Source organism: Ranitomeya variabilis, chromosome 2 (genome assembly GCF_051348905.1).
Source record: "Ranitomeya variabilis isolate aRanVar5 chromosome 2, aRanVar5.hap1, whole genome shotgun sequence".
NCBI lineage: Eukaryota > Metazoa > Chordata > Amphibia > Anura > Dendrobatidae > Ranitomeya > Ranitomeya variabilis.
The window spans coordinates 163,083,727-163,111,245 of NC_135233.1; the positions used below are offsets into that span (position 1 = coordinate 163,083,727).

Here is a 27,519-nt window from a genome sequence, read left to right on the forward strand (position 1 = left end):
TTACTTTATCAGTCTATTTGTAATATATATTTCCAGGTCACCACCTGACAGCACACTGGAGGACGTCCTTCTTATCCATCTTGGGACAGGAAACACGAGAGGTTAAAAGGACCCTCCCCCTACCACCCTTCAGTGTTTTTCCTGTCCCATTATGTATAGGAACGGACGAGAAGACTGACCATTCTGTGCAGGAGTGTGGATCGGGGGAGCTTTGCTTCACCCTTCCCTCCAAGAGGCACCTGCTGGCCGACACCCGCCCGAGGGTCCCTCTGCCTACCAGTGTAGCGCTGCTCCTGGTATGAGGGTCGCTTCCCCCTGCCGGGGGCTCTCGACCCTTCCGTCGCGCCCCTTGGTGCATGCGATCCCGGCGGTGGCCTCTGATGATGGCGGCGTCTCCATGCGGTTTGCGGCCGAGGGGGGCGGGCGGCATCTCTGCAAGCGACAGGAAGTCTTGCAGCGATCAGATGGCGCGGAAGCGCTACATCAAGACGAACAGAATAAAAAAGGTATGTGCCTGGGGCATTAGGCGATCTCCAGCAGGGTCCAGTTCTAAGGAACATGGAGGACGCAGCCAGATCAGAAGGGCAGGAGTCCATAGCGCCAGTAAGTGGGGCGGGAGCCCGGTAAAAAAAAAAAAAAATAGGGGATTTTGTCCACTATACTAGCAAAGGCTATGTATTTCTTATAGGCTGCCTCCTTGCCAGAGAAATCCTTAAAGAAGCCTGGCAGGAATAAAAAGTGCCCTATCTGTGCAGTTCAGATGAAGGATACCCGGCAGAACCCCTGTGTGAAGCATGCACCTGCAGGATCATAGGAGAAGAGCAGGCGTCTCTTATGACAAATGAGAGCCATTATAAGGGAGGAGGTTCAGGCTTCTGTCTCAGGCCTAGTTCTCCCTCAAACCTCGCCTCCAGGAAAATCCAGTAAAAGGCCAAGGGAAGAATATTCTTCAGGTGACTGCTCATCGGCTGAGTCGGATCTAGATGAGGAGGAAGAAAGTAGAGAGCCTCCGGAGAAAGGGAGAAGATATTTATTTTCCGCTGCAGAGACAGGAGAACTTTTAGAGGCTGTACGCCATACTATGCAGATTGAGGAGCCTCATCCTTCCTGTTCAGTTCAGGATGAGATGTTTAGAGGTTTACGCTCTCAGACCTCTATGGTTTTTCCTGTAAATTCCCACATCCGATCCATGATTTTGGAGGAATGGGAGGAAGCGGAGAAAAGACTGACTATTCCTAAGGACTTCAGACTCTGCTTGCCGTTTGATCCAGACACGATTAAAGAATGGGTCGACGTTCCAAAAATAGACATACCCCTGGCTAAAGTGTCTAAAAGGACTGCAATTCCTTTTGAGGACTCTTCTAATCTAAAAGAGCCCATGGATAGAAAGGCAGACGGCCTTTTAAAAAGGGCCTGGGAAAGTTCGTCAGCAGTCATTGGAGCTAATATAGCAGCGACATCTGTTGCTCGCTCCATGCACCTCTGAATAGAGGATCTTCAGGATCACTTAACAGCCAAGACTCCTAGGGAAACTATTCTGAAATCCCTGCCTCTGTTAAAATTGGCAACCACCTTTTTGGCAGATGCATCCGCAGAATCAGTTAGGTTTGCGGCTAGGGGTCAATCCCTATGTAATGCAGCCCGAAGAGCTATCTGGCTCAAAAGCTGGTCGGGAGATGTGCATTCCAAGAACAAGCTGTGTTCGATACCCTTTTCCAGGGGCAGGGTCTTCGGACCGGTCCTTGATGATATCTTAGAGAAGGCCTCTGATGTAAAGAAAGGGTTCCCTGAAGAAAAACCTAAAAAATTCCAGCCCTTTCGTAGACCCCGCTATAATCAAAAGCCAGATTACAGGGGTAAAGGTAAACAGGGTAGATGGAGTTATCAAAAAGGTGGGGAAAACAGGCTTAAAATCAAGGACTCGAGCTACTCCGGTTCGGGATCTAGCTACCGGAGAAAATGACGGCATCAGAGTGGGGGGTTGTTCAGCCGAATTCCTAGAAGGATGGCGGGAGGTAACGGCAAGCCCTTGGGCCCTACAGGTTGTGTCTCAGGGATGCAAAATAGAGTTTATATCTCTCCCTCCTGAAAGATTCCTAGTCTCCAGCTCCTATCTAAAATCAACATCCCCCATGTGGTCAGATATACAGGACCTCCTGGAAATGTCGGCAATTGTTCCGGTACCCCCTCAGGAAGAGTACAGAGGTCATTACTCGAATCGCTTCTCAATAATAAAACTGGAGAATCGAGAACGATTATAAATCTGAAACACCTAAACAAATGGGTGACGTACAAAAGATTCAAAATGGAGTCAATACGGTCAACCATGCCTCTGTTAGGAAGGGGTGTTGTAATGTGTACTCTAGATCTAAAGAGTGCATATTACCATGTACCCATTCATCTAAATCACCAGAAGTTTCTGAGGTTTGTGTTAAAAATGGAAGGCAGAATCTACCATTTTCAATTTCGCTGTCTCCCCTTCGGCATGACATCAGCTCCCAGAGTTTTTACAAAACTTATGGTAGAGGTGGTCGTCTGTCTGAGAAATCAGGATATAACGGTAATTCCATATTTAGACGACTTTTTGATAGCGGCAGATCATAAATTGGGAAAAATCAGATCTCATATCCAAGTCCAAAATAAAGTTCTTGGGTGTCATGCTAGACTCTGAGACAAGAATGTCCTACCTACCAGAACACAGGCTAAAGGGCATAATAATAGGAAAAGTCCATCACTTTGCCCAGGGCCAGAATTCCATCAGAGACGGGATGAAGATCTTAGGATTAATGACGGCCTGTATCCCTTGCGTCAGCTGGAGCCAGTTTCATTCTCGACAGCTTCAGCAGGGAGTACTGACGAGCTGGAACAGAAAACAGAAATCACTAAATCGGAAGCTGAGACTATCTCTTCAGGTCAAGATATCCCTGAAATGGTGGACTCTTTCCAGGAACCTTCAGCTAGGAGTACCATGGCTTCAAACCCCAAGTGTGTCAATGACGACAGATGCAAGTCAGCAAGGTTGGGGAGGTCATGTTCAAGGAAGATATTTCCAAGGTCGTAGGGGGAGGAAGGACAGCAAGAAATCTTCAAACTACAGGGAGCTACACGCAGTTTGGAGGGTCTTAACGGCTGCGCAACAGAAAAAAAACATGTAAAAGTATTTTCGGACAATACGACCACTGTAGCCTTCCTGCGGCACCAAGGGAGCCCAAGACATATGGCACTGCAGGGTCTAGCAGAACGGATCTTCAAATGGGCAGAAAAATCGGTACTGTCAATCTCGGCAGTGCATTTGGAAGGGTCCAAGAACCAGTTGGCGGATTTCCTCAGCAGGAGAAGAGTATCTCCTACGGAGTGGGAACTGAACAACGAGGTCTTCAAAAGCCTTTGTCACCGTTGGGGGAAGCCGGAGGTGGATCTGTTTGCTGCCAGAAGAAATGCAAAGGTCAAAACCTTTTACTCCCTAAATCCCTGGGAGAACCCAGCGGCGATCGATGCTTTCTCACATCCCTGGAATAACGGTCTTCTGTATGCGTTTCCTCCTCTGGCGATGATTCCAAGAACACTCAGGAAGATCTGCGAGGACAAGGCCAATGTCATTCTCATAGCTCCCCACTGGACGAAACGGAGTTGGTTTCCCTTGCTGAGAAAACTGTCGGTAGAGGAACCCTTCCTATTACCAGAAAGAGAGGATCTTCTTCAGCAGGGTCCAGTTCTACACCAGAATCCAGGAGCTCTTAGTTTGGCGGCCTGGATCCTGAACGGAAGGTTCTGAAAGCAAAAGGCCTTTCGGATGATGTCATATCTACCCTCCAAGCCAGCAGGAAACCTGTGACATCTGCTATCTACACAAAAATCTGGAAACCGTTTTGCGGGGAGATGACAGTTGATACTGACCATCCAAATATCCCAAGAATCCTTTACTTCCTGCAGGCGGGATTCCAAAAAGGCCTTAGAACCTAGTACATTAAGAGTCCAAATAGCGGCCCTGAGTGTGTTTTTCGATTTCCCTCTATCTACTCACCCCTGGATTAGTCGGTTCTCGAGAGCAGTTCAGAGATGAAAACCGTTAATTAGGAGATCGGTCCCGCCGTGGGATCTTAATCTGGTCCTGAATTTTCTGTGCGAACAGCCGTGGGACATAACAGGAGACATAGAGATTAACAAACTCTCCCTTAAAACTGCGTTTTTATTAGCGATCACGTCGGCAAAAAGGTTGGGAGAACTACGGGCTCTATCAGTACAGAACCCGTATTTACAAATCTTCGACGATAAACTAGTGCTAAGACTCGATCCGGGTTTTCTCCCAAAAGTCGTCTCGGATACTAATATGAATCAGGAGATTGTCTTATTGTCATTTTGCCAGTTCCCTAAAAACCAAAAAGAAAGTTTCTACCATAATTTGGACGTGAGAGAGGCGGTACTTAAGTACCTTGATTTATCTAGACCCTGGAGACAGAATAACAACCTGTTTGTTCAGTTCAGGGGTCCAAATAAGGGGAAAAAAGCGTCTAAGGCGACTATTGCGCGGTGGATTAAGTCCACGATCGATTTGGCTTATAAAGCTAAAGGGGAGTGTTCCCCGGTTAACCTTAGAGCCCATTCATCTAGGGCTATGGCCACGTCATGTGCAAAGAAAGGGGGGGCTATGGCAGATCATATCTGCAAAGCTGCATCATGGTCTAGTCTTAGTACCTTTTCTCAACATTATAAATTAGATGTGGTATTGCCTTAGTTGGCTTTTGGTAGAAAGGTACTTCAAGCAGTGGTCCCACCCTAAATACCATTCTCCTTTGGTATTTCTCCAGTGTGCTGTCAGGTGGTGACCTGGAAAACGGTAATTAGTCTTACCGGTAATTGTATTTCCAGGAATCCATCCTGACAGCACTATTAGTTCCCTCCCTGTTGTATGATCTTTATACTCATGTGATGTAACATTTGTATTATGGATTATTATGTTGAAATAAACCTTGTGTTTGCATCCATCCAGATGTGTTACTTTGAAAAGCACTGAAGGGTGGTAGGGGGAGGGTCCTTTTAACCTCTCGTGTTTCCTGTCCCAAGATGGATAAGAAGGACGTCCTCCAGTGTGCTGTCAGGATGGATTCCTGGAAATACAATTACCGGTAAGACTAATTAACGTTTTTTTTTTTTCACTGTAGTATTTATATGTGATACATGTTTTTACTTGCTATATCTAATAAAATTGTTATATTTTACTATTTCTGTTCATGTTTCTCCTTCTTCATCGCTGCTCGTTTATAGGGATTAGGTTACTGCTCGGCAATAGGTGCAGAACCTATATAGAGATGTTTAGTGCAGACTGTGTGATTTTAGATCTACCTAGGAGTCTCCACTCCCCCTTTCCATAGTGTTTGAGCACCCCCTCCCTATTCCCTTTGTTGTGCACTTATCCTTCACCCAGTGTGACACCAAGCCTCAGCAGCATCAACTATATATACAATGCCTTGCGAAAGTATTCTGCTCGCTGGAACTTTTTAACCTTTTCCCACATATCATGCTTCAGTCATAAAGATTTACTAAATGTAAATTTTTGGTGAAGAATCAACAACTAGTGGAACACAATTTCAGTTGAACGAAATTTATTGGTTATTTTAAATTTTTGTGGAAATTGAAAAACTGAAAAGTGGGGCGTGCAATATTATTCGGCCCCTTTACTTTCAGTGCAGCAAACTCACTCCAGAAGTTCATTGTGGATCTCTGAATGATCCAATGTTGTCCTAAATGCCTAATGATGATAAATATAATCCACCTGTGTGTAATCAATTCTCTGCATAAATGCACCTGCTCTGTGATAGTCTCAGGGTTCTGTTTGAAGCACAGAGAGCATCATGAAGACCAAGGAACACACAGGAAGTTCCGTGATACTGTTGTGGAGAAGTTTAAACCGGATTTGGATACAAAATGATTTCCACAACTTTAAACATCCCAAGGAGCACTGTGCAAGCGATCATATTGAAATGGAAGGAGTATCATGCCACTGCAAATCTACCAAGACCCGGCCATCCCTCTAAACTTTCATCTCAAACAAGGAGAAGACTGATCAGAGATGCCGCCAAGATGCCAATGATCACTCTGGATGAACTACAGAGATCTACAGCTGAGGTGGGACATTCTGTCCTTTGGACAACAATCTGTCGTACACTGCACAAATCTGGCCTTTATGAAAGAGTGGCAAGAAGAAAGACATTTCTCAAAGATATCCTTAAAAAGTGTTGTTTAAAGTTTGCAACAAGCCACCTGGGAGACACACCAAAGAAACTTGGCAACAATTCCACACGATATGTTTGGCGTAAAGGCAACACAGCTCATCACCCTGAACACACCATCCCCACTGTCAAACATGGTGGTGGCAGCATCATGGTTTGGGCCTGCTTTTCTTCAGCAGGGACAGGGAAGATGGTTAAAATTGATGGGAAGATGGATGGAGCCAAATACAGGACCATTCTTGAAGAATACATGTGGGAGTCTGCAAAAGACCTGAGACTGGGACGGAGATTTGTCTTCCAACAAGTCAATGATCCCAAACATAAAGCAAAATCTACAATGGAATGGTTCACAAATAAACGTATCCAGGTGCTAGTGTTGAGGGAGGATCTAAGGTGATCCTTCACGGTTAACTCAGTGATTTCCAAATTAATATACATGGTGTTGCCGGGAACTGAAAATGACCAGACGGAGACGTGTGTCTCTGTTTGGGGGGGATCAAGCTGATGTCTCTGGCCCCCCGTTTATTTTGTATGACTTATCATAGTCATAGAAATTATACTTCAACCAATCAGCATAAGAACACGCTCACAGTTCTTAACCTATAAGAATACAGGAACAGTCTGTGCGTCAAAGCTTCATAGAACAATACACCCTCAGTCTTATGTCCTACCCAGGTTGCAACAATCAAGGTCTCATAACAGCTGTAAACTTTAGCCTACTAACAAAATTTATATCAAAACAACAAAATGGAGTCGAAAAGCACAAAATGGAGAATCTTTCTTAATTTCTTCCTTCACATTAGAATGACCAAGTCAAAGTCCAGACCTCAATCCAATCAAGAATCTGTGGAAAGAGCTGAAAACTGCTGTTCACAAACGATCTCCATCAAACCTCACTGAGCTCGAGCTATTTGCCAAGTTAGAATGGGCAAGAATTTGTCTCTCGATGAACAAAACTGATAGTCAGACCCCAAGCAACTTGCAGCTGTAATCGCAGCAAAAGGTGGTGCAACAAAGTATTAAGTTAAAGGGGCCGAATAGTAGTGCACGCCCCACTTTTCAGTTTTTGAATTTTCACAAAAATTTAAAATAACCAATAAATTTTGTTCAACTTAACAGTTATGTTCCACTTGTTGATTCTTCACCAAAAATTTACATTTGGTATCTTTATGTTTGAAGCATGACATGTGGAAAAAGGTTGAAAAGTTACAGGGAGCCGTATACTTTCGCAAGGCACTGTATATGTTCCTCCAGTACTGTAATTCTCACCCCCAGCAGGCTTCCCCCAGCACTGCACCAGGTGATTGATAGGTTTCTTGTAGAGGGAATCTTTAAAGTACAGTGGGGTCAATAAGTATCTAAATCATTAATATTTTGAGGCTGTCGCTTGGCAACTCGGAGCTTCAACTCCCTCCATAAGTTTTCCATGGGATCAAGGTCTGGAGACTGGCTAGGCCATTCCATGACCTTAATGTCCTTCTTTTTGATTCACTCCTTTGTTGCCTTGGCTGTATGTTTTGGGTCATTGTCTTGCCGGATGACCCAGCCACAACCCATTTTTAATGTCCTGGCGGAGGGAAGGAGGTTGTCACTCAGGATTTTACGTTACATGGCTCCATCCATTCTCCCATTTATTTGCTGAAGTAGTCCTGTGCCCTTAGCAGAGAAACACCCCCAAAACATAATGTTTCCACCTCCATGCTTGACTGTGGGGACAGTTTTCTTTGGGTCATAGGTAGCATTTCTCTTCCTCCAAACACGGCGAGTTGAGTTAATGCCAAAGATCTCATTTTTTGTCTTACCTGACCATAGAACCTTCTCCCAATCACTCACAGAATCATCCAGGTGTTCATTGGCAAACTTCAGACCGGCCTGCACATGTGCCTTCTTGAGCAGTGGGACCTTGTGGGTACTGCAGCATTGTAACCTTTTATGACTTAATGTGTTACCAATGGTTTTCTTGGTGACTTTAGTCCGAGCTGCCTTCAGATCATTAACAAGTTCCCCCCCGTGTAGCTTTAGGTTTAACCTCATTCAGGGCAGAAACATTACTGTGTCCAACAGTTATTAGATATATGAAACTGAGATAGCTGTTGCAAAAAAAACTATTTTTATATAACATTAAGCTTAAGATTAATAGGGGTGCCCAAACTTTTTCATATAACTGTACATAAGCAAACATTCTTGTAATACATTTCTAAAAAATAAATGCAGCTGTGTCTCGTGTCTCTCGTTCCATCCACCATAGCCATGTTGCACCATAGGCTGTCCAGGAGTTGACTGATTTTTTAATCCAGGTCTGGGAGATCATCTGCTGCCTCATCAGGAGCATGCCCAGGCATTGTAGGGAGGTTATTATACAGGCACATGGAGGCCACACAAACTACTGAACATCATAGTCTTAAGGCATATCCCCTTAAGTTGGATCAGCCTGTAATTTAATTTTCTACTTTGATCTTGGGTATAATTCCAAAACCAGGCCTCCATGGGATATTAGTTTTGCTTTACATTGATCATTTTTATTTTATTGTTCTCAACGTATTCCACTATGTAATGACTAAAGATTTGAAAAGGAATATTTCATCCAGTGATATCTAGGATGTGGGATTTGTGTTTTCTTGATTTTTTGAGTAGTGTGTGTATGTATATGTAATGTAATTTTTTTCATGTAATAATTATTTTCATTTAGTAATGAAAAGTTGAATGTCACTAGTCGATTGTATGTAAAAAAATGTATGTAACATAAAAATAAAATTCATATGGTATTTTTTTTTCTTGACAGAATCAGGAGTATACAGGGATGTTTGCAATGACTGAACGAGGTCATGGCAGCAATGTAAGAGGGATAACAACAGAGGCTGTGTTTGATCCAGTAACACAGGTAGGTTGGAACTAATTTCACATTCCTGTAATGTTTTGAAACAAGAAAATATTTTGAAATTTTGAATAGTTTTATTGTGCAGGACGCTTCTGGTTTCTTAGGCCATGTTCACACGCTGCGGTTTTTACCGCGGAACCGCCGCGATTTTGATGCTGCGGGTCCGCAGCAGTTTCCATAGCGTTTACATTAACATGTAAACCCTATGGAAACCGCAAACCGCAGTGCACATGCTGCGGGAAAAACCGCGCAGAAACGCAGCGGTTTACAACCCGCAGCATGTCACTTCTTTGTGCAGAATCGCTGCGATTCTGCACCCATAGAAATGCATTGAACCGCTTACTTCCCGCATGGGGCTGTGCCCACGTTGCGGGAAGTAAGCGGATAATGTGCGGGTGGTACCCGGGGTGGAGGAGAGGAGACTCTCCTCCAGGCCCTGGGAACCATAAAATAGTGTAAAAAAAAGAATTAAAATAAAAAATGAAGCTATACTCACCTGTCAGCGCTGCCCGCGGCCGTCCGGTCTCAGTTGCTGTGCCGAACAGGACCTGTGGTGACGTCGCGGTCACATGACCGTGATGACGCCGCGGTCACATGACCGTGACGTCACGAAGGTCCTTGTCGGCACAGCCGCTTGCAGCGCCGTGGAGATCGCGACGTCAGAGGGTGAGTATAGCCAATTTTTATTATTTTTTACATTACTATTGATGCTGCATATTGCTGCATATGCAGCATCAATAGTACAGCAGTAATCCCGCAGCGGAAACCGCGGAACAAACCGCGATAAATCTGCAGGGATAACCACAGCGGTTTTGCCCTGCAGATTTTCAATTCCGCTGCGGGATTAACCCGCAGAGGAACCCGCAGCGTGTGAACATGGCCTTACTCCTAATAAATGAAAAGAGGAAGTGATGTTTCTGTGTTTAGCCATGTTCTGGCATGTACAAGTCAATATTAGTCAGCACATTGCGAGTAAATGTAAATGTTTCCCATCCTTTTGTTTATATTAGGGAAATAATGACAATGTTTAGTTTTACTGATTACAATTTTTGCTTCTTGTTCCCTTTGCAATCTCATCAAAAAGCATGGCATAGTGTGCCTGGATTGCATAACCTGTAACATTAGACATGTTTGTACTACTTTCTAATTACCTGTGGCTTAAGTTGTATTGGTGATTTATAAAGATTCACAGCGTGCTGCAAATGTTGAGCTTCTCTATTAACGTTTGATTTATTTACAAATCATGAAGGAATTAGTATTAGGTACAACATACAGTATATGAACATATACTGGTCACAAGAGCATGGCAAGCAAATTCACAAGGAATGTCATACATTGGACTGATTAATTTCATATAAAAATATAAGATTTAGTTAATATACTGTTACAGGCAGCAATTAAAATAGTATAGAATCAAATACTTTTTAATTACAATATTGCAAAATGATCTGAATGAGATGACTGAATGGGCAAACATTTGGCAAATGAGATTTAATGTAGATAAATGTAAAGTAATGCACCTAGGATGGAGTAATCATATAGCTGCATATACTGTGCATTAAATGGGAGTATACTCGGGACTACAGAACAGGAGAAGGACTTGGGTATTCTGGTTACAAGTAAGCTGAGCAGTAGTACTGTCAATGTCAAGGAGCAGCCACAAAAGCAAACAATATTTTAGGATGTATAAAAAGAGAGCGAAAATCCTGCAATCCCAACGTATTATTACCCCTTTATAAATCGCTGGTGAGGCCACATATAGAATATTGGAATCCAGTTTTGGGCTCCACATTTTAAAAATGATATACAGAAGTTAGAATCCGTTCAATGGCGGGCAACTAGATTATTACAAGGGATGGAAGGTCTCTCATATGAGGAGAGGTTGGAAAAGTTGGGCTTGTGTAGCTTAGAAAAAAGACACCTCAGAGGAGATCTCATTTACATGTATATATACACTGCTCAAAAAAATAAAGGGAACACTTAAACAACAGAATATAACTCCAAGTAAATCAAACTTCTGTGAAATGAAACTGTCCACTTAGGAAGCAACGCAGTTTGACAATCAAGTTCACATGCTGTTGTGCAAATGGAATAGACAACAGATGGAAATTATTGGCAACTATCAAGACACAATAAAGGAGTGGTTCTGCAGGTGGGGACCACAGACCACATCTCAGTACCAATGCTTTCTGGCTGATGTTTTGGTCACTTTTGAATGTTGGTTGCGCTTTTACACTCGTGGTAGCATGAGACAGACTCTACAACCCAGACAAGTGGATACCAGGATAAAGACCAGTAGACCCGGAGACCTGGAGGGGGCCGTAGGAGGGCAACAAACCAGCAGCAGTACCGCTACCTCAGCCTTTGTGTAAGGAGGAACAGGAGGAGCATGACCTCTCCAGCAGGCCACAAATGTGCATGTGTCTGCACAAACGGTTAGAAACCGACTCCATGAGGATGGTCTGAGTGCCCAACATCCACAGATGGGGGTTGTGCTCACAGCCCAACACCGTGCAGGACGCTTGGCATTTGCCACGTAACACCAGGATTGGCAAATTTGCCACTGGCGCCCTGTGCTCTTCACAGATGAAAGCAGGTTCACACTGAGCACGTGACAGACGTGACAGAGTCTGGAGACACCGTGGAGAGCAATCTGCTGCCTGTATCATCCTTCAGCATGACCAGTTTGGCAGTGGGTCAGTAATGGTGTGGGGTGGCATTTCTTTGGAGGGCCGCACAGCCCTCCATGTGCTCGCCAGAGGTAGCCTGACTGCCATTAGGTACCGAAATGAGATCCTCAGACAGACCTCTTGTGAAGACCATATTCTGGTGCTGTTGTCCCTGGGTTCCTCCTAATGCAGGACAATGCCAGACCTCATGTGGCTGGAGTGTGTCAGCAGTTCCTGCAAGATGAAGGCATTGAAGCTATGGACTGGCCCGCCCGTTCCTCAGACCTGAATCTGATTGAACACATCTGGGACATCATGTCTCGCACCATCCACCAACGTCACGTTGCACCACAGACTGTCCAGGAGTTGGCGAATGCTTTAGTCCAGGTCTGGGAGGAGATCCCTCAGGAGACCATCCGCCGCCTCATCGAGAGCATGCCCAGGTGTTCTAGGGAGGTCATACAGGCACATGGAGGCAGCACACACACAACTGAACATCATTTCCTTGTCTCGAGGCATTTCCACTGAAGTTGGATCAGCCTGTATTTTGATTTTCCATATCATTCCAAATCCAGACCTACATGGGATATTCATTTTGATTTACATTGATCATTTTTATGTTTTATTGTTCTCAACACATTCCACTATGTAATGAATAAAGATTTGCAACTGAAATCTTTCATTTAGTGATATCTAGGATGTGGTATTTTAGTGTTCCCTTTATTTTTTGAGCAGTGTATATGTGTGGCCAGTACAAAACACTGGCACATGACTTATTCCTTCCAAAGACCATACTGAGGACCATAGGGCACTCATTACGGGTGGAAGAAAGGTGGTTTCGGCAGCTAAATAGTAAAGGGTTCTTTACAGTTAGAGCAATCATACTGTGGAATGCAGACCACAAGAGGTAGTAATGGCATACAAGGTCTGGATGATTTCATCAATACACGTAACATTATGGGTTATAGTTAAATTAGTGACGAAATGTCCAATTTATGGAGAATGGCGCTATCTAGGTCTTTTTTCAACCTATGTAACTATGGACAGTGCCTTGCAAAAGTATTCGGCTCCCTGGAACTTTTCAATCTTTTCAAACATATCATGCTTCAAACATTAAGATACCAAATGTAAATTTTTGGTGAAGAATCAACAACAAGTGGAACACAATTGTGAAGTTGAGAAAAATGTATGGGTTAGTTTAAATTTTTGTGGAAATTCAAAAACTGAAAAGTGCGGCGTGCAATATTATTCGGCCCCTTTACTTTCAGTGCAGCAAGCTCACTCCAGAAGTTCATTGTGGATCTCTGAATGATCCAATGTTGTCCTAAATGCCTAATGATGATAAATATAATCCACCTGTGTGTAATCTGTGTGTAGTCTCAGGGTTCTGTTTGAAGCACAGAGAGCATCATGAAGACCAAGAAACACAGCAGGAAGGACTGTGATACTGTTGTGGAGAAGTTTAAAACCGGATTTGGATACAAAATGATTTCCATAACTTTAAACATCCCAAGGAGCACTGTGCAAGCGATCATATTGAAATGGAAGGAGTATCATACCACTGCAAATCTACCAAGACCCGGCTGTCCCTCTAAACCTTCATCTCAAACAAGGAGAAGATTGATCAGAGATGCAGCCAAGAGGCCCATGATCACTCTGGATGAACTACAGAGATCTACAGCTGAGGTGGGACAGTCTGTCCATAGGTCAACAATCAGTAGTACACTGCACAAATCTGGCCTTTATGGAAGAGTTGCAAGAAGAAAGCCATTTCTCAAAGATATCCATTAAAAGTGTCATTTAAAGTTTGCAACAAGCCACCTGGGAGACACACCAAACATGTGGAAGAAGGTGCTCTGGTCAGATGAAATCAAAATCGAACTTTTTGGCAACAATGCCAAACTATAGGTTTGGCGTAAAGACAATACAGCTCATCACCCTGAACACACCATCTCCACTGTCAAACATGGTGGTGGCAGCATCATGGTTTGGGCCTGCATTTCTTCAGCTGGGGCAGGGAAGATGGTTAACATTGTTGGGAAGATGGATGGAGCCAAATACAGGACCATTCCTGATTGAAAACTTGTTGGTGTCTGCAAAAGACCTGAGACTGGAACGGAAATTTATCTTCCAACAAGACAATGATCCCAAGCATAAAGCAAAATCTACAATGTAATGGTTCACAAATAAAAGTATCCAGGTGTTAGAATGGCCAAGTCAAAGTCCAGACCTCAATCCAATCGAGAATCTGTGGAAAGAGCTGAAAACTGCTGTTGACAAACGATCTCCATCAAACCTCACTGAGCTCGAGCTGTTTGCCAAGGGAGAATGGTCAAGAATTCCAGTCTCTCGATGTACAAAACTGATAGAGACATACCCCAAGCGACTTGCAGCTGTAATCACAGCAAAAGGTGGCGCAACAAAGTATTAAGTTAAAGGGGCCGAATAATATTGCACGCCCCACTTTTCAGTTTATGAATTTCCACAAAAATTTAAAAAAACAATACATTTCATTAACTTCACAATTGTGTTCCACTTGTTGATTCTTCACCAAAAATTTACATTTGGTATCTTTATGTTTGAAGCATGATATGTGGGAAAAGGTTGAAATGTTTCAGGGAGCCGAATACTTTCGCAAGGCACTGTATCTATGCAATTGTAACATTCTGCATAATATGTTGATGCTTTATAAATGAAAATTATTATTCTAAATAATAAGCTTCCACAGAGGAAATCAGCTGCTAGGTTATGCAGTACCAAAAATGGTCCCGGTTACCAATATGTCATGGGATAAACTGAATTGCTACAAATGTGTATTAGTCTTGCAAGGTATGGCAGAAAAAATATGTTAGTAATAATCATTTATAGAGGATCTTTTTAACAAAGTAATACTGTATAAAATACCAAAACAGCCTAGAAATAAACAATGGAAATGGTTATAAAGATGTACTGACAAAAGCCTGACCTTGCCCAATGTGCATTTCACACCAGATGCTTTGTCAGCGGGTCAATGCAAAAGCCATTAAGTCTTATGTTCTAAGCAGAGTTGTGTGTGCAATCATTGCTTTTTTGTCAAGTGAGATTTCACGTATCTAACCTTTATGTCCAACACATTCTAAATAAGGTATGTCAGTAGACCCCAAACATTTCTCACTTTGAGAGCCATATTCAGCCCTGAGAAATCAGCACCTCCCCTTCCCTGTAGTGACTCCCAGGTATTACCAGTATAATGACAACCAAAGCTTTCCAAAAAAGGCACATCAAAACCTTGTGCCCTTCTCCCTTAGGCTGTGTGCACACAGTGTGTTTTTTATGCGTTTTCGCAAGATTTTTTCCACATGGAAATGGGCCAAAAACGCCATGGAATTCTTATGCACACTAATTCAATGACAATCCAGAAGTGTTGTGCACATGATAACTAATTTTCCTTAAGTATTTGCAGTCTGTTTTATTTTTCTGCAGCATGTCAATTCTTTTTGCGTTTTGCATTGATTTCAATTGAGTCAGCCAATTCCGCAGCAAAATGCAGATATAAAAATGTTTGCCGATTTGCTGAGTTTTTCTTTGCATTATACTGGCTTCCTATGGTATTTCCCACACTGTAATTTGTGTGTCAGTGTGGAAAACAGCGGCGCAATGGTTGTTTGGTTCTTATTGGTGGTAACGCTACCACCGGTAAGACAGTCAGTAAGAGCGGTGCGGGATCATGCTGACAGATGTCAGCGTGACCCCGCAGCTGTGACTGTCACTCACAGAGAGGACCTGCGGTAAAAAGATTACTGCAGCTCAGGCCGGTGTGGGCTGATGAGACTGCTGCTCACATAGGGCTTCGTTTTCTGTCACTAATAAGTGACAGCAGGTGCCGCTGATGGGAGACGTAGTCTCATCTACTGGCGCCTGTGCTCACAGTTAATAAAAAAAGAAAAAAAAAATAAGTAAAATAATTCCATGCATATTTAAATAATTTTAAAAAAAAAAACCATTATACTCACCTAACACCAAATCCCCGATGCTCTCATCTCCTAGAAATAATGTAAAATAATAAACCACCATATACTCACCTGTCTGCCATAATCCCGAGTGTTCCACAGCGATCTCACGTGTAGAACAGTCACATCAGTAGATGTGACCATTCTACCCAGCCCACCGGAGATACACTGACAGGAAGTAATCTCTCTTGAGTGTATCACTGAGCTGCCGTGAGAGAGTTCACTGGAGTTCATCAGCTGATCTGCTCCGGTGCTCTCACTTTTGGCACCGCTGCATGAGCACTCTTTCACCGCAACTCATTGCTATACACTGCGGGAATGATTACCTCCAGTCAGTATATCGCCAGCTGTCTTTGAGAGCAGTCACATGGCTGCTCTCAAAGTGATCAGGATTGCCCTGGGACATCATAGGTTATCTTCTGTGCGGACAGGTGTGGAATATTGTGGGGTTTTTTTTATTTTGTTTTTTTGTATTTGCTTATCGACTTAATAATGATGGTGTTGAGCTGACACCTTTTCATTACTAATGACAGAAAAACGACTGGCACATCCAAACTAGTGTGAATAGGTGTATACCAGGAGCAGCTACCTCCATATACAATATACAAAAAAAGGTTGCACTCTATCGTGTCTAAGCATGTCGAATATGAAATACATGAAATATGAATAGTAAAATGGCTTTTTGAACATTAGGAAAATATTTGAGACGCTTTGCACAGAATTTGGCCAAATAGTGTGATCCCATCAACCATTGTCAAGGTGGTCTCATTAATCTGATGGGTCCCTGACCTCCCTGTCGAAATGTGAACACTTACCGAAGGCTAATGTCTGTATGCATGGGTGAATATGGACACCTCTCTCAGTAAAGCCTACATATATGGGTTGGCCGGAACCAAGTGTGATTAGATGTAATTAAAAACAACATTGTATATTGTATATGGAGGTAGCGGCTCCTGGTATGCACCTATTCACACTGGTTTGGATGTGCCAGTCGTTTTTCTGTCATTTCTATGTTAGCTTACTGACTGAGCACTCCTCCCTTCACCATGTAGTTTTTAATTACATCTAATTCTGTGCAAAGCGTCTCATAAATATTTTTCCTAATGTTCAAAAAGCCATTTTGCTATTCGTATTTCATATTCGACATGCTTTGACACGATAGAGTGCAACCTTTTTTTGTATACCTTTTCATTACTAATTATAAAAGTGTGTTCTTATTTTGCACTTGTTTGTGTGTGATTAGTATGTAATATTTTAGGTGCTAATAAAGTATTTTTGTACATTTTTAAACACTCCTGTGCTCCTCCTATTTTATAATGCTTATTTTAGAGTGTTGTTTTCTGTGGCTGAATGTATAGTGCTCTGTCCACATATCACTGACTCTGGGTCTTCTGGTACTTTTCATTACTAAGGGTACTGTCACACAGTGCAATTTTCGTCGCTACGACGGCACGATCCGTGACGTCGCAGCGTCGTATGATTATCGCTCCAGCGTCGTAGACTGCGGTCACACTTTGCAATCACGGCGCTGGAGCGATGCCGAAGTCCCCGGGTAACCAGGGTAAACATCGGGTTACTAAGTGCAGGGCCGCGCTTAGTAACCCGATGTTTACCCTGGTTACCAGCGTAAACTTTAAAAAAACAAACAGTACATACTCACATTCCGGTGTCTGTCCCCCGGCGTTCTGCTTCTCTGCACTGTGTAAGCACCATAGCCGGAAAGCAGAGCGGTGACGTCACCGCTGTGCTCGCTTTCCGGCTGGCAGGCGCTCACAGTGCAGAGAAGCTGAGACGCCGGCGGACAGACAACGGAATGTAAGTATGTACTGTTTGTTTTTTTAACGTTTACGCTGGTAACCAGGGTAAACATCGGGTTACTAAGCGCGGCCCTGCGCTTAGTTACCCGATGTTTACCCTGGTTACAAGCGAACACATCGCTGGATCGCTGTCACACACAACGATCCAGCGATGTCAGCGGGTGATCAAGCGACGAAAGAAAGTTCCAAACGATCTGCTACGACGTACGATACTCAGCGTGATGTCTGATCGCAGTAGCGTGTCAGGCTACTTTCACACTAGCGTCGGGCGCGGCCCGTCGCCGTGCGTCGGGCCGAGGTCCCCGACGCTAGCGTTGTCCCCGCCGCACAACGGGGGCAGCGGATGCATTTTTCCAGCGCATCCGCTGCCCCATTGTGAGGTGCGGGGAAGTGCGGGGAGGTGGGGGCGGAGTTCCGGCCGCGCATGCGCGGTCGGAAAAAGCGGACCGTCGGGAGCAAAAAACGTTACATGTAACGTTTTTTGCTCCCGACGGTCCGCCACAGCACGGCGCAACCGTCGCAGGACGGTTGCGACGTGTCATTGCGTCGCAAATGCGTCGCTAATGTTAGTCAATGCAGAAAAAACGCATCCTGCAAGCACTTTTGCAGGATGCGTTTTTTCGGCAAAACGACGCATTTGCGACGTAATGCAGTTAACGCTAGTGTGAAAGTAGCCTCAGACACAGCGATATCGTAACGATATCGCTAGAACGTCACGAATCGTGTCGTCGTAGCGATCAAAATTGCACTGTGTGACAGTACCCTAAACCTAGAGATTGGTGTCAAGGACAGCTGCTGACACCAAGTTCTAATCCCATTACCCTGATACCACTGCATTAGCATGAAAAACGTGGTGTTGAACCAAGAAATTACATCACAATCATTTTTTTTAAATATCTTTATTTAGCTAAAAAAGCCTTCATTGCTGTACAGAACCGTATGAAAAAACGCATACAAAAAGTGCATTTTTGACGAAATTTCTGCAAGCAAATACTCAACATGCGCACATAGCCTTAAAGGAGGCATACTTGCATCTAGGGATTCCCACTTTACCCTATATTTGACATTCTCACATTGGGTGCACTAACCACACTGTTGCATCTAGCTTCAAACACCCATCTAACTGACCGTGTTAACCCATTAAAAGTCACCATCCGGACACCTTCTCCTCATAGTGGTTTGCTGTATCTGGTGTCAATGCACCAAGCGGGCAGACAGCAGAGAGCCATGCGTCATGGACCCATGAGCCATATGTAGCTCCCTAGCCGCCGATTGGGGCCTCCCACTTACATAATGAAGTGTTTGATTTTTTTACCAGTTCTTATTAGTTAAAGGAGATGCAGACTATTTGATTGAAAGAGCTACCGTTTATGATTTCTGGAGCTATCTCTTAAAATATTTGGTTCATGTTACAATTCCAACGCAGAGACACCAATATTAGGGTACCGTCACACAGTAAAATTTCCATCGCTGCGACGGCACGATTCGTGACGTCGCAGCGTCGTATGATTATCGCTCCAGCGTCGTAGACTGCGGTCACACTTTGCAATCACGGCGCTGGAGCGATGCCGAAGTCCCCGGGTAACCAGGGTAAACATCGGGTTACTAAGCGCAGGGCCGCGCTTAGTAACCCGATGTTTACCCTGGTTACCAGCGTTAACGTAAAAAAACCAAACAGTACATACTTACATTCCGGTGTCTGTCCCCGGCGTTCTGCTTCTCTCCACTGTGTAAGCGCCATAGCCGGAAAGCAGAGCGGTGACGTCACCGCTGTGCTCGCTTTCCGGCCGGCAGGCGCTCACACAGTGGAGAGAAGCTGAGACGCCGGGGACAGACACCGGAATGTAAGTATGTACTGTTTGGTTTTTTTACGTTTACGCTTGTAACCAGGGTAAACATCGGGTTACTAAGCGCGGCCCTGCGCTTAGTTACCCGATGTTTACCCTGGTTACAAGCGAACACATCGCTGGATCGCTGTCACACACAACGATCCAGCGATGTCAGCGGGTGATCAAGCGACGAAAGAAAGTTCCATACGATCTGCTACGACGTACGATTCTCAGCAGGGTCCCTGATCGCTGCTGCGTGTCAGACACTGCGATATCGTAACGATATCGCTAGAACGTCACGAATCGTACCGTCGTAGCGATGGAAATTTCACTGTGTGACGGTACCCTTACTCCCACTATTTACTGCCACCTTTAGTCAAGAATACAGTATTTGGCTATTTTCAACACTTATAGAATTCAGCGAAGAAGGCAGCATACCAATGGTTTTTAGTATAGGTTCATCAGAGTATTTAAAATATTGGTTGCAAGGAAATATATGGCTAATCTAATCTTTTCAATTTTCACATTAGTATGACAAAGGGAAAACACCACCTGAGCTTCATTGTTTCCATTGTAGTCTTGTAGAAACTGCCTAGGGTGACCACGGATATATATTTTCATTAGTTTGACATAGTTTAATTCTTTTGGGGACAAGCTGACCATATACTGATGTCACTTATGTTTGGGCTGAAGCTTTTAAACTGAATGTGTAACATTTTTTTCGTTTATTCTATTTTTCATTTTCCGTTTATAGATTTACAGGATTAGAAAAGTTTGGCTACTTCCTTTTAGCAACCACTACCCTTTACCTTGGGTTGTCTGGTATTGCATCTTGACCTGTTAAAGTGAATGGAGATGAGCTGCAATACCACACTTGAATAACATATTTCAAATGATCTGAATAATAATAATAATAATAATAATTATAATAAAATTTAATAATTATAATAAAATTTAAAGTCCTTTTCCTCCTTAAGACTATTTACATATGTAAATTCCCAGAGGACGACTGAATGGCTTTTAAGTCTCCTATTTGAGACCTTTCATCTAGCCAAATATCACATCTCCTGCTTTGCACTGATGAGGGTACAAACACCCAAAACGTGTGTGCAAATGGAGTTTCTGGTTTGTCTTCTTAAACTCAAGCCCCCGTCTCACTAAGCGAGATCGCTAGCGAGATCGCTGCTGAGTCACAAGTTTTGTGACGCAACAGCGACCTCAGTAGCGATCTCGCTATGTGTGACACGTAGCAGCGACCAGGCCCCTGCTGTGAGATCGCTGGTCGTGTCGGAATGGCCTGGACCTTTTTTTGATCGTTGAGGTCCCGCTGGGTAGCACACATCGCTGTGTTTGACACCTTACCAACGACCTCGTTGACGACTCAGACACTGAATCGTCATAATAGCTCCCATGTGACATCGTTGTACAGGTCGCTGGTGAGATGTCAAACAGTAAGATCGCAGCAGTGATCGTTGGGAAGATCTCACTGTTTGACATCTCACCAGCGACCACATAGCGACTCAGCAACGATCCCTGACAGGTCGTATCGTTGTCGGGATCGCTTTAGCGTCGCTAAGTGAGACGGGGCCTTAAGTCATGTAACAAGGCTCATTAAGTGTCTATTGACTTTTAGGATTGCTGCATCCAATAGGTGGCACTAAAGTTTGTTCTTCTCCTTTCTGAATATTAGGATACCGTATTTCTCCGAAAATAAGAAAGTCTTATACTATTTTATGGTCTGAAAGATGGGTTAGGGCATATTTTCAGGGAGATGTGTATTTTTTTTTCCATGAAAAACAATTCCATTTATTCTTAAAAAAAAAAATCAACATTTGTTCAAATATAATCATTCCATCATGCACACACTGCACATACACATGTTTATACACAGACACACACACAAACACACTGCACATACTGTATATAACAGCCTGTCACTTCTTCAGTTCCTCAAGACTTCTGCAGTTAGAGGACCTTTGGTAACAGCATGGTCACATGTCTGTGATTTCACGAAAGGTCCATAAACAGGCTTAACCTCAGAATACAAATTCTATGGGGTACTAAGAGTGGAGGCCCTGAGAAATTGCTCATCTTGCCCTTCCCCTTTTCACTAACGCAGGCCTTGCATACTAGCCTGTCTCCTCTTTATTTCCTCAAGACTCCTGCAGTTAAAGGACCTTTGGTTGCATCACGGTCACATGACCGTGATGCCACCAATATTTTAACCTGTTTTAACCTCTGAATTGAATTGCTGGGGTCCTCAAAGAGAGTGGGTGATTGTCCAGTTTCACCCTCCCCAAACACCAGTCCTAACTGTAACTAGGGCTTAATTGACACCCCAGGGTCCTGGATGTCACATTGGCATTGCTTTCCTCCCGGGGAGAGTGACACTTGTAAGCGAGCGAGGATCTTCTTTATCAGGTAACCACAAGCATACAACATGTTCATACTCCATGCCAGAAGGGGACCTCTGATCCAGCTTGCGGGTGGCTATATATATATATATATATATATGTGTGTGTGTGTGTGTATATATATATACCGTATATACTCGAGTATAAGCCGACCCAAGTATAAGCCGACCCCCCTAATTTTGCCACAAAAAACTGGGAAAACTTATTGACTCGAGTATAAGCCTAGGGTGGAAAATGCAGCAGCTACCGGTGAATTTCAAAAATAAAAATAGATGCTCCATACCGTTCATTATGGCCCCATAGCTGTGCCATATAGTGCTCTGCACCGTTCATAATTGCCCCATAGCTGTGCCATATAGTGCTCTGCACCATTATTGCCCCATAGCTGTGCCATATAGTGCTCTGCACCGTTCATTATTGCCCCATAGCTGTGCCATACAGTGCTCTGCACCGTCCATTATTGCCCCATAGCTGTGCCATACAGTGCTCTGCACCGTCCATTATTGCCCCATAGCTGTGCTGCTGCTGCAATAAAAATAATAAAACACATACTCACCTGTCTTGCTTGCAGCTCCTCAGCGTCCCGTCCCAGCGTCTCTCTGCACTGACTGATCAGGCAGAGGGCGGCGCGCACACTATATGCGTCATCGCGCCCTCTGACCTGCACAGTCAGTGCGGAGAGAGAGACGCCGGGAAGACAGAGCGGCGCCCGGCGTGTGGAACGCGGACAGGTGACTATGTAATACTTACCTGCTCCCGGCGTGCCGCTCCTTCCCCCGGACAGCTGGTCTTCGGTGCCGCAGCCTCTTCCTCTGTCAGCGGTCACCATTACCCCTGATTAGAGGAATGAATTATGCGGCTCCGCCCCTATGGGAGGCGGAGCAGCCTATTCATTTCTCTAATGAGCGGTCCCACGTGATCGCTGAACAGGGGAAGAGCTGCGGCACCCGGAGACCGTGGGACAGGCAGGGGGAGCGTCAGGATCGCCGGGACTAGGTAAGTATGCCTCGGCGCCCTCTCCCCCTCACCCGCCGACCGTGACTCGAGTATAAGCCGAGAGGGGCACTTTCAGCCCAAACATTTGGGCTGAAAATCTCGGCTTATACTCGAGTATATACATATATATATATATATATATATATATATATATATATATATATATATATATATATATATATATATATATATATATATATACACCGTATATACTCGAGTATAAGCCGAGATTTTCAGCCCAAATGTTTGGGCTGAAAGTGCCCCTCTCGGCTTATACTCGAGTCACGGTCGGCGGGTGAGGGGGAGAGGGCGCCGAGGCATACTTACCTAGTCCCGGCGATCCTGACGCTCCCCCTGCCTGTCCCACGGTCTCCTGGTCACTGGCCACTTTATTAGGTACACCTGTCCAACTTCTTGTTAACACTTAATTTCTAATCAGCCAATCACATGGCGGCAACTCAGTGCATTTAGGCATGTAGACATGGTCAAGACAATCTCCTGCAGTTCAAACCGAGCATCAGTTTGGGGAAGAAAGGTGATTTGAGTGCCTTTGAACGTGGCATGGTTGTTGGTGCCAGAAGGGCTGGTCTGAGTATTTCAGAAACTGCTGATCTACTGGGATTTTCACGCACAACCATCTCTAGGGTTTACAGAGAATGGCCCGAAAAAGAAAAAAAATCCAGTGAGCGGCAGTTCTGTGGGCGGAAATGCCTTGTTGATGCCAGAGGTCAGAGGAGAATGGGCAGACTGGTTTGAGCTGATAGAAAGGCAACAGTGACTCAAATCGCCACCCGTTACAACCAAGGTAGGCCTAAGAGCATCTCTGAACGCACAGTGCGTCGAACTTTGAGGCAGATGGGCTACAGCAGCAGAAGACCACACCGGGTACCACTCCTTTCAGCTAAGAACAGGAAACTGAGGCTACAATTTGTACAAGCTCATCGAAATTGGACAGTAGAAGATTGGAAAAACGTTGCTTGGTCTGATGAGTCTCGATTTCTGCTGCGACATTCGGATGGTAGGGTCAGAATTTGGCGTAAACAACATGAAAGCATGGATCCATCCTGCCTTGTATGGAGCATCTTTGGGATGTGCAGCCGACAAATCTGCGGCAACTGTGTGATGCCATCATGTCAATATGGACCAAAATCTCTGAGGAATGCTTCCAGCACCTTGTTGAATCTATGCCACGAAGAATTGAGGCAGTTCTGAAGGCAAAAGGGGTCCAACCCGTTACTAGCATGGTGTACCTAATAAAGTGGCTGGTGAGTGTGTATATATATATATATATACTAGACTGTGGCCCGATTCTAACGCATCGGGTATTCTAGAATATGCATGTCCCCGCGGCAGACTGTGCCCATCGCTGATTGGTCGAGGCAACCTTTATGACATCATCGTCGCCATGGCAACCATTATGACATCTACGTCGATACTGTGCCCGTCGCTGATTGGTCGAGGCCTGGCGGCCTCGACCAATCAGAGAGGCGGGATTTCCAGGACAGACAGAAAGACAGACAGATGGAAAAACCCTTAGACAATTATATATATATATATATATATATATATATATATATATATATATATATATATATATATATATATATATATATATATATATATATATATATGGGTCACCTCTCTGTAGAGCGCAGATCCCGGGAGCCGGAAGATCGGGGTTGTGAAGGGCTCCAAGACTTACAGCAGAAACTGGCAGGACAGCTGAATTACACGTAACCTGTTCCCCCTAATACCCAGGAGACACAGTGGCACATAGAGCCCGGGTCGTGATAGAGATCCTGTAAAAAGACTCGAGCCACCTGTCATTTGGGTTAGTGTTCCACCTTTATGGAGGACAGAGAGAACTGTGAGGACCTTGATAGAAACCACAGGCAGCAAGGGACTACACTAAATCTCTGGTAGAAAGGCTTTCAACTCCACCTGGTAAAGGGGACTCTGCCTGTACCTGTGCTCTGGTGCCCTGGACTGCGGTTGCCTGAAGCCTTCAGTAAACCAGGTAAAGAGCCTGCAAACCTGTGTCCTCCGTTCTTTACTGCACCACTCACCATCCTCATCTATACACCGGGAGCCCTGGAGACCTACTTCACCTGTGGGAAGTTATACCATCCTAGCTGCCATAATATCACCCCAGAGGACCCCTTTGGCTACTTTCACACATCAGGTTTTCAGTGTCAGGCTAAATCCTGCGAATGTTGGAAAAACTGGATCCGGCGCAGATTTTGAAAAACTGATGCGACGGATCCGTTTTTTTTTTTTTTACAGATCCGGCTAGCCTATCTAGATTATTGGATAAAAAAAAATTTTGAGCATGTTCAGTTTAAAAAAACCGGGTGAGGCCGCTGGATCCACCTTTTTCCGGATCTGGTACCTTCCGGCTCCCATAGGCTTTCATTGTAGCAAACAGCCGGAAGCGCCGGAGACAAAAAAAGTTGCAGTAGACGTTTTTTTCAGACGCCGGAATCGGAATTTTATTCGGACTCCCATGCACCATGAGAGAGGGGATCCGCCCCTTAGGAACAGGAAACCCACAGATAAAAAAGGGCGGCACCTCTCCCACGTATCAGTTGGTTTCCTGTTCCTAAAGGGATGGGATCCTACAGAATTTACAAAAGGATCCCAGGCCGGCCGGCCGACTCAGGTAGCGGGGGGGTCCTACCTCGGCCGGTGCGGAGATCCTGGAAGATGTCACGGTGGTCCTGGCAGGGCTGCACGGCAGTGACATTCGGCAGGGAGCGGTCGCCGGTGGTGTCCTGTCTCCGGAACCAGCGCTGGGTGAGTATGTCCCCTGGGTCTTCTCTTCCCGGTGCAATGGTGTGACTGGGGGCTCGGCATACGGCGGCGGTGACATTTGGTGGCGCCGCCCGGTGTGCTGCTGGTTAACCGCATCCCACGCTGCTCTAAGCGCCGACAGGAAGCGCTGGGAGCCGGGGTGACGTCAGGGGTGGAGCCGGGGTGACGTCAGGGGCGGAGCCGGCAGTCACTTCTGGGTTTTCGGGGTCTCGTGCATGCGCGGTGTATCCAAGATGGCGGCGCCCACCGGTAGTTGAACGCCACTAACATTCAGACCACGGAGATGACAACCTGCACCTGGGGGGAGGCAGGCAGCAAATCAGGGGAGCGCTGGACATATCTGCTGACCGGAGGAGGGGTTATAAGAAGAACTCTGGATCGTGGTTCCTTGCTTCTGGCCTCATATTGTGAGTATGGAGGACGAGCAGGCACAGCAGCCTCAGCTGCCGGAAGAGGTGTCCCAGAACGGAAAGGAACGCGACAGAAGGAGTAGTGAATCTAGCCGCAAACGCTCCTCCAGACAGGGATCTGGAGCATCAGCCAGGAAGAATCCCCCTCATATTCCGGTACCTTTCTTTGGGCAGCCGCTGGTAAGTGATCTTCGTGAAAGTTCACCCAGTGATGTGATCCCCCTCATATGTTTTATTATAGGGGAAGAAATGTGTTAGTAAGGCGAAACACAGAGAATGCGGCATCTGCGGGGTTCCCTTACCTGATTTGTGCCCTAAAAAACTATGTGGCCCCTGTATCCAGCAGACGGTGAGGTCTCAGGAAGGGGGAGGGGGTGAGAGCATGTTGGAGCGCCCCCACGCCAAGGGCAATGGGGAACTCTGTACCGGATCCTTTCTCAGTTCGGGGGAATGTCACAGTGGCCCGACCCGGTCCATGGCCCTGTTGAGGGGCGTCCAATTAAAGGATGTAGTTTATACGGTGTTCGTGACGCCACCTGTGGTATTCGGTCAGGGTGACCGACGCCGCTAGGGGTCCGCTGGAGTGATGGAATAGCAGCTAGATGGCATACCTTCCCACAGGTGAAGTGTATCCCCAGGGCTTCCCTGATGTGTAGGTGGTGATGCTGGACGATGTAAGACGCAATGAATAACGAGGACACAAGGTTGCAGTCTCTTTACCTTTTACTGAAGACTAAAGCGTCCACAGTCCAGAGCACAGATCACAGGGCAGCCTGAGTCCGGCCGGTCCGAAGGCACATCCAGAGTCCCCTTGTCCAGGTGGAAATCAGTAGCCTTCCTACTAGCGCCTGTGTGTTGTAGTACCTCCCTGCTGAGCACCAAAAGATAGTCCTCACAACTTTAGTGGATGTTTCTGATCTTCTCTCTCTCTCTGTCCCCCAGATGGTATGGATAGGACAACCCGTATGATGGGGTAGGCCTGGAGCTTATTTATAGGGACCCTAGAGACGCCCCTCTCCCACAATTTGCCTCCGTGTCTTCTTGGGTATTAAGGTCGGGCAGCCAACTTGGAATTGACTGTCCTGCCGGTCTCTGGAGTAATGCGTAGAGCCTATTACTCCCTCGGTGTTCCGACCACCGGCTACGTGCCTCAGAAGGAGGCTGCCGATCTTGGGGCAGAACTCCTCCCAGTGTTATCTCCTTGTGCTGTGATCTTGCCTCTCACTTTCCACAAAACTCCACAAAATTCCCTTCTTGTCCTTTCTTAGGATGCTGCCGCAATGGGTGCAGGCGCAGCTCTGTATCTTTCTGTCTCATGCTAGGCCTCTGTCAGGATCCCACCCTTGACAGGTCCTCTCTGGGTCGAACCCAGGCAGCTTCTGACTGACTTCCTATCCAACCCACCAGTTTTACTTGTGTGTGAGGAGTGCCCTAATAGAAGCAAGGCTCCCCCTGGTGGACTGGAGTGTGAAGTGT

At 45.3% G+C, this 27,519-nt stretch overlaps 1 protein-coding gene across 2 annotated transcripts in view; it reads left to right on the top strand.

Annotated features, from left to right (window-relative positions):
• The window catches only part of ACOXL (acyl-CoA oxidase like), an 804,481-nt gene that overhangs the window by 213,733 nt on the left and 563,229 nt on the right, over positions 1 to 27,519 (top strand). For both annotated transcript variants that reach the window (XM_077283134.1, XM_077283133.1), the window contains exon 5: positions 9,013 to 9,111. In XM_077283134.1, coding sequence (XP_077139249.1) covers positions 9,013 to 9,111 — 99 coding nt within the window. The remainder of the gene's footprint in view (positions 1 to 9,012; positions 9,112 to 27,519) is intronic.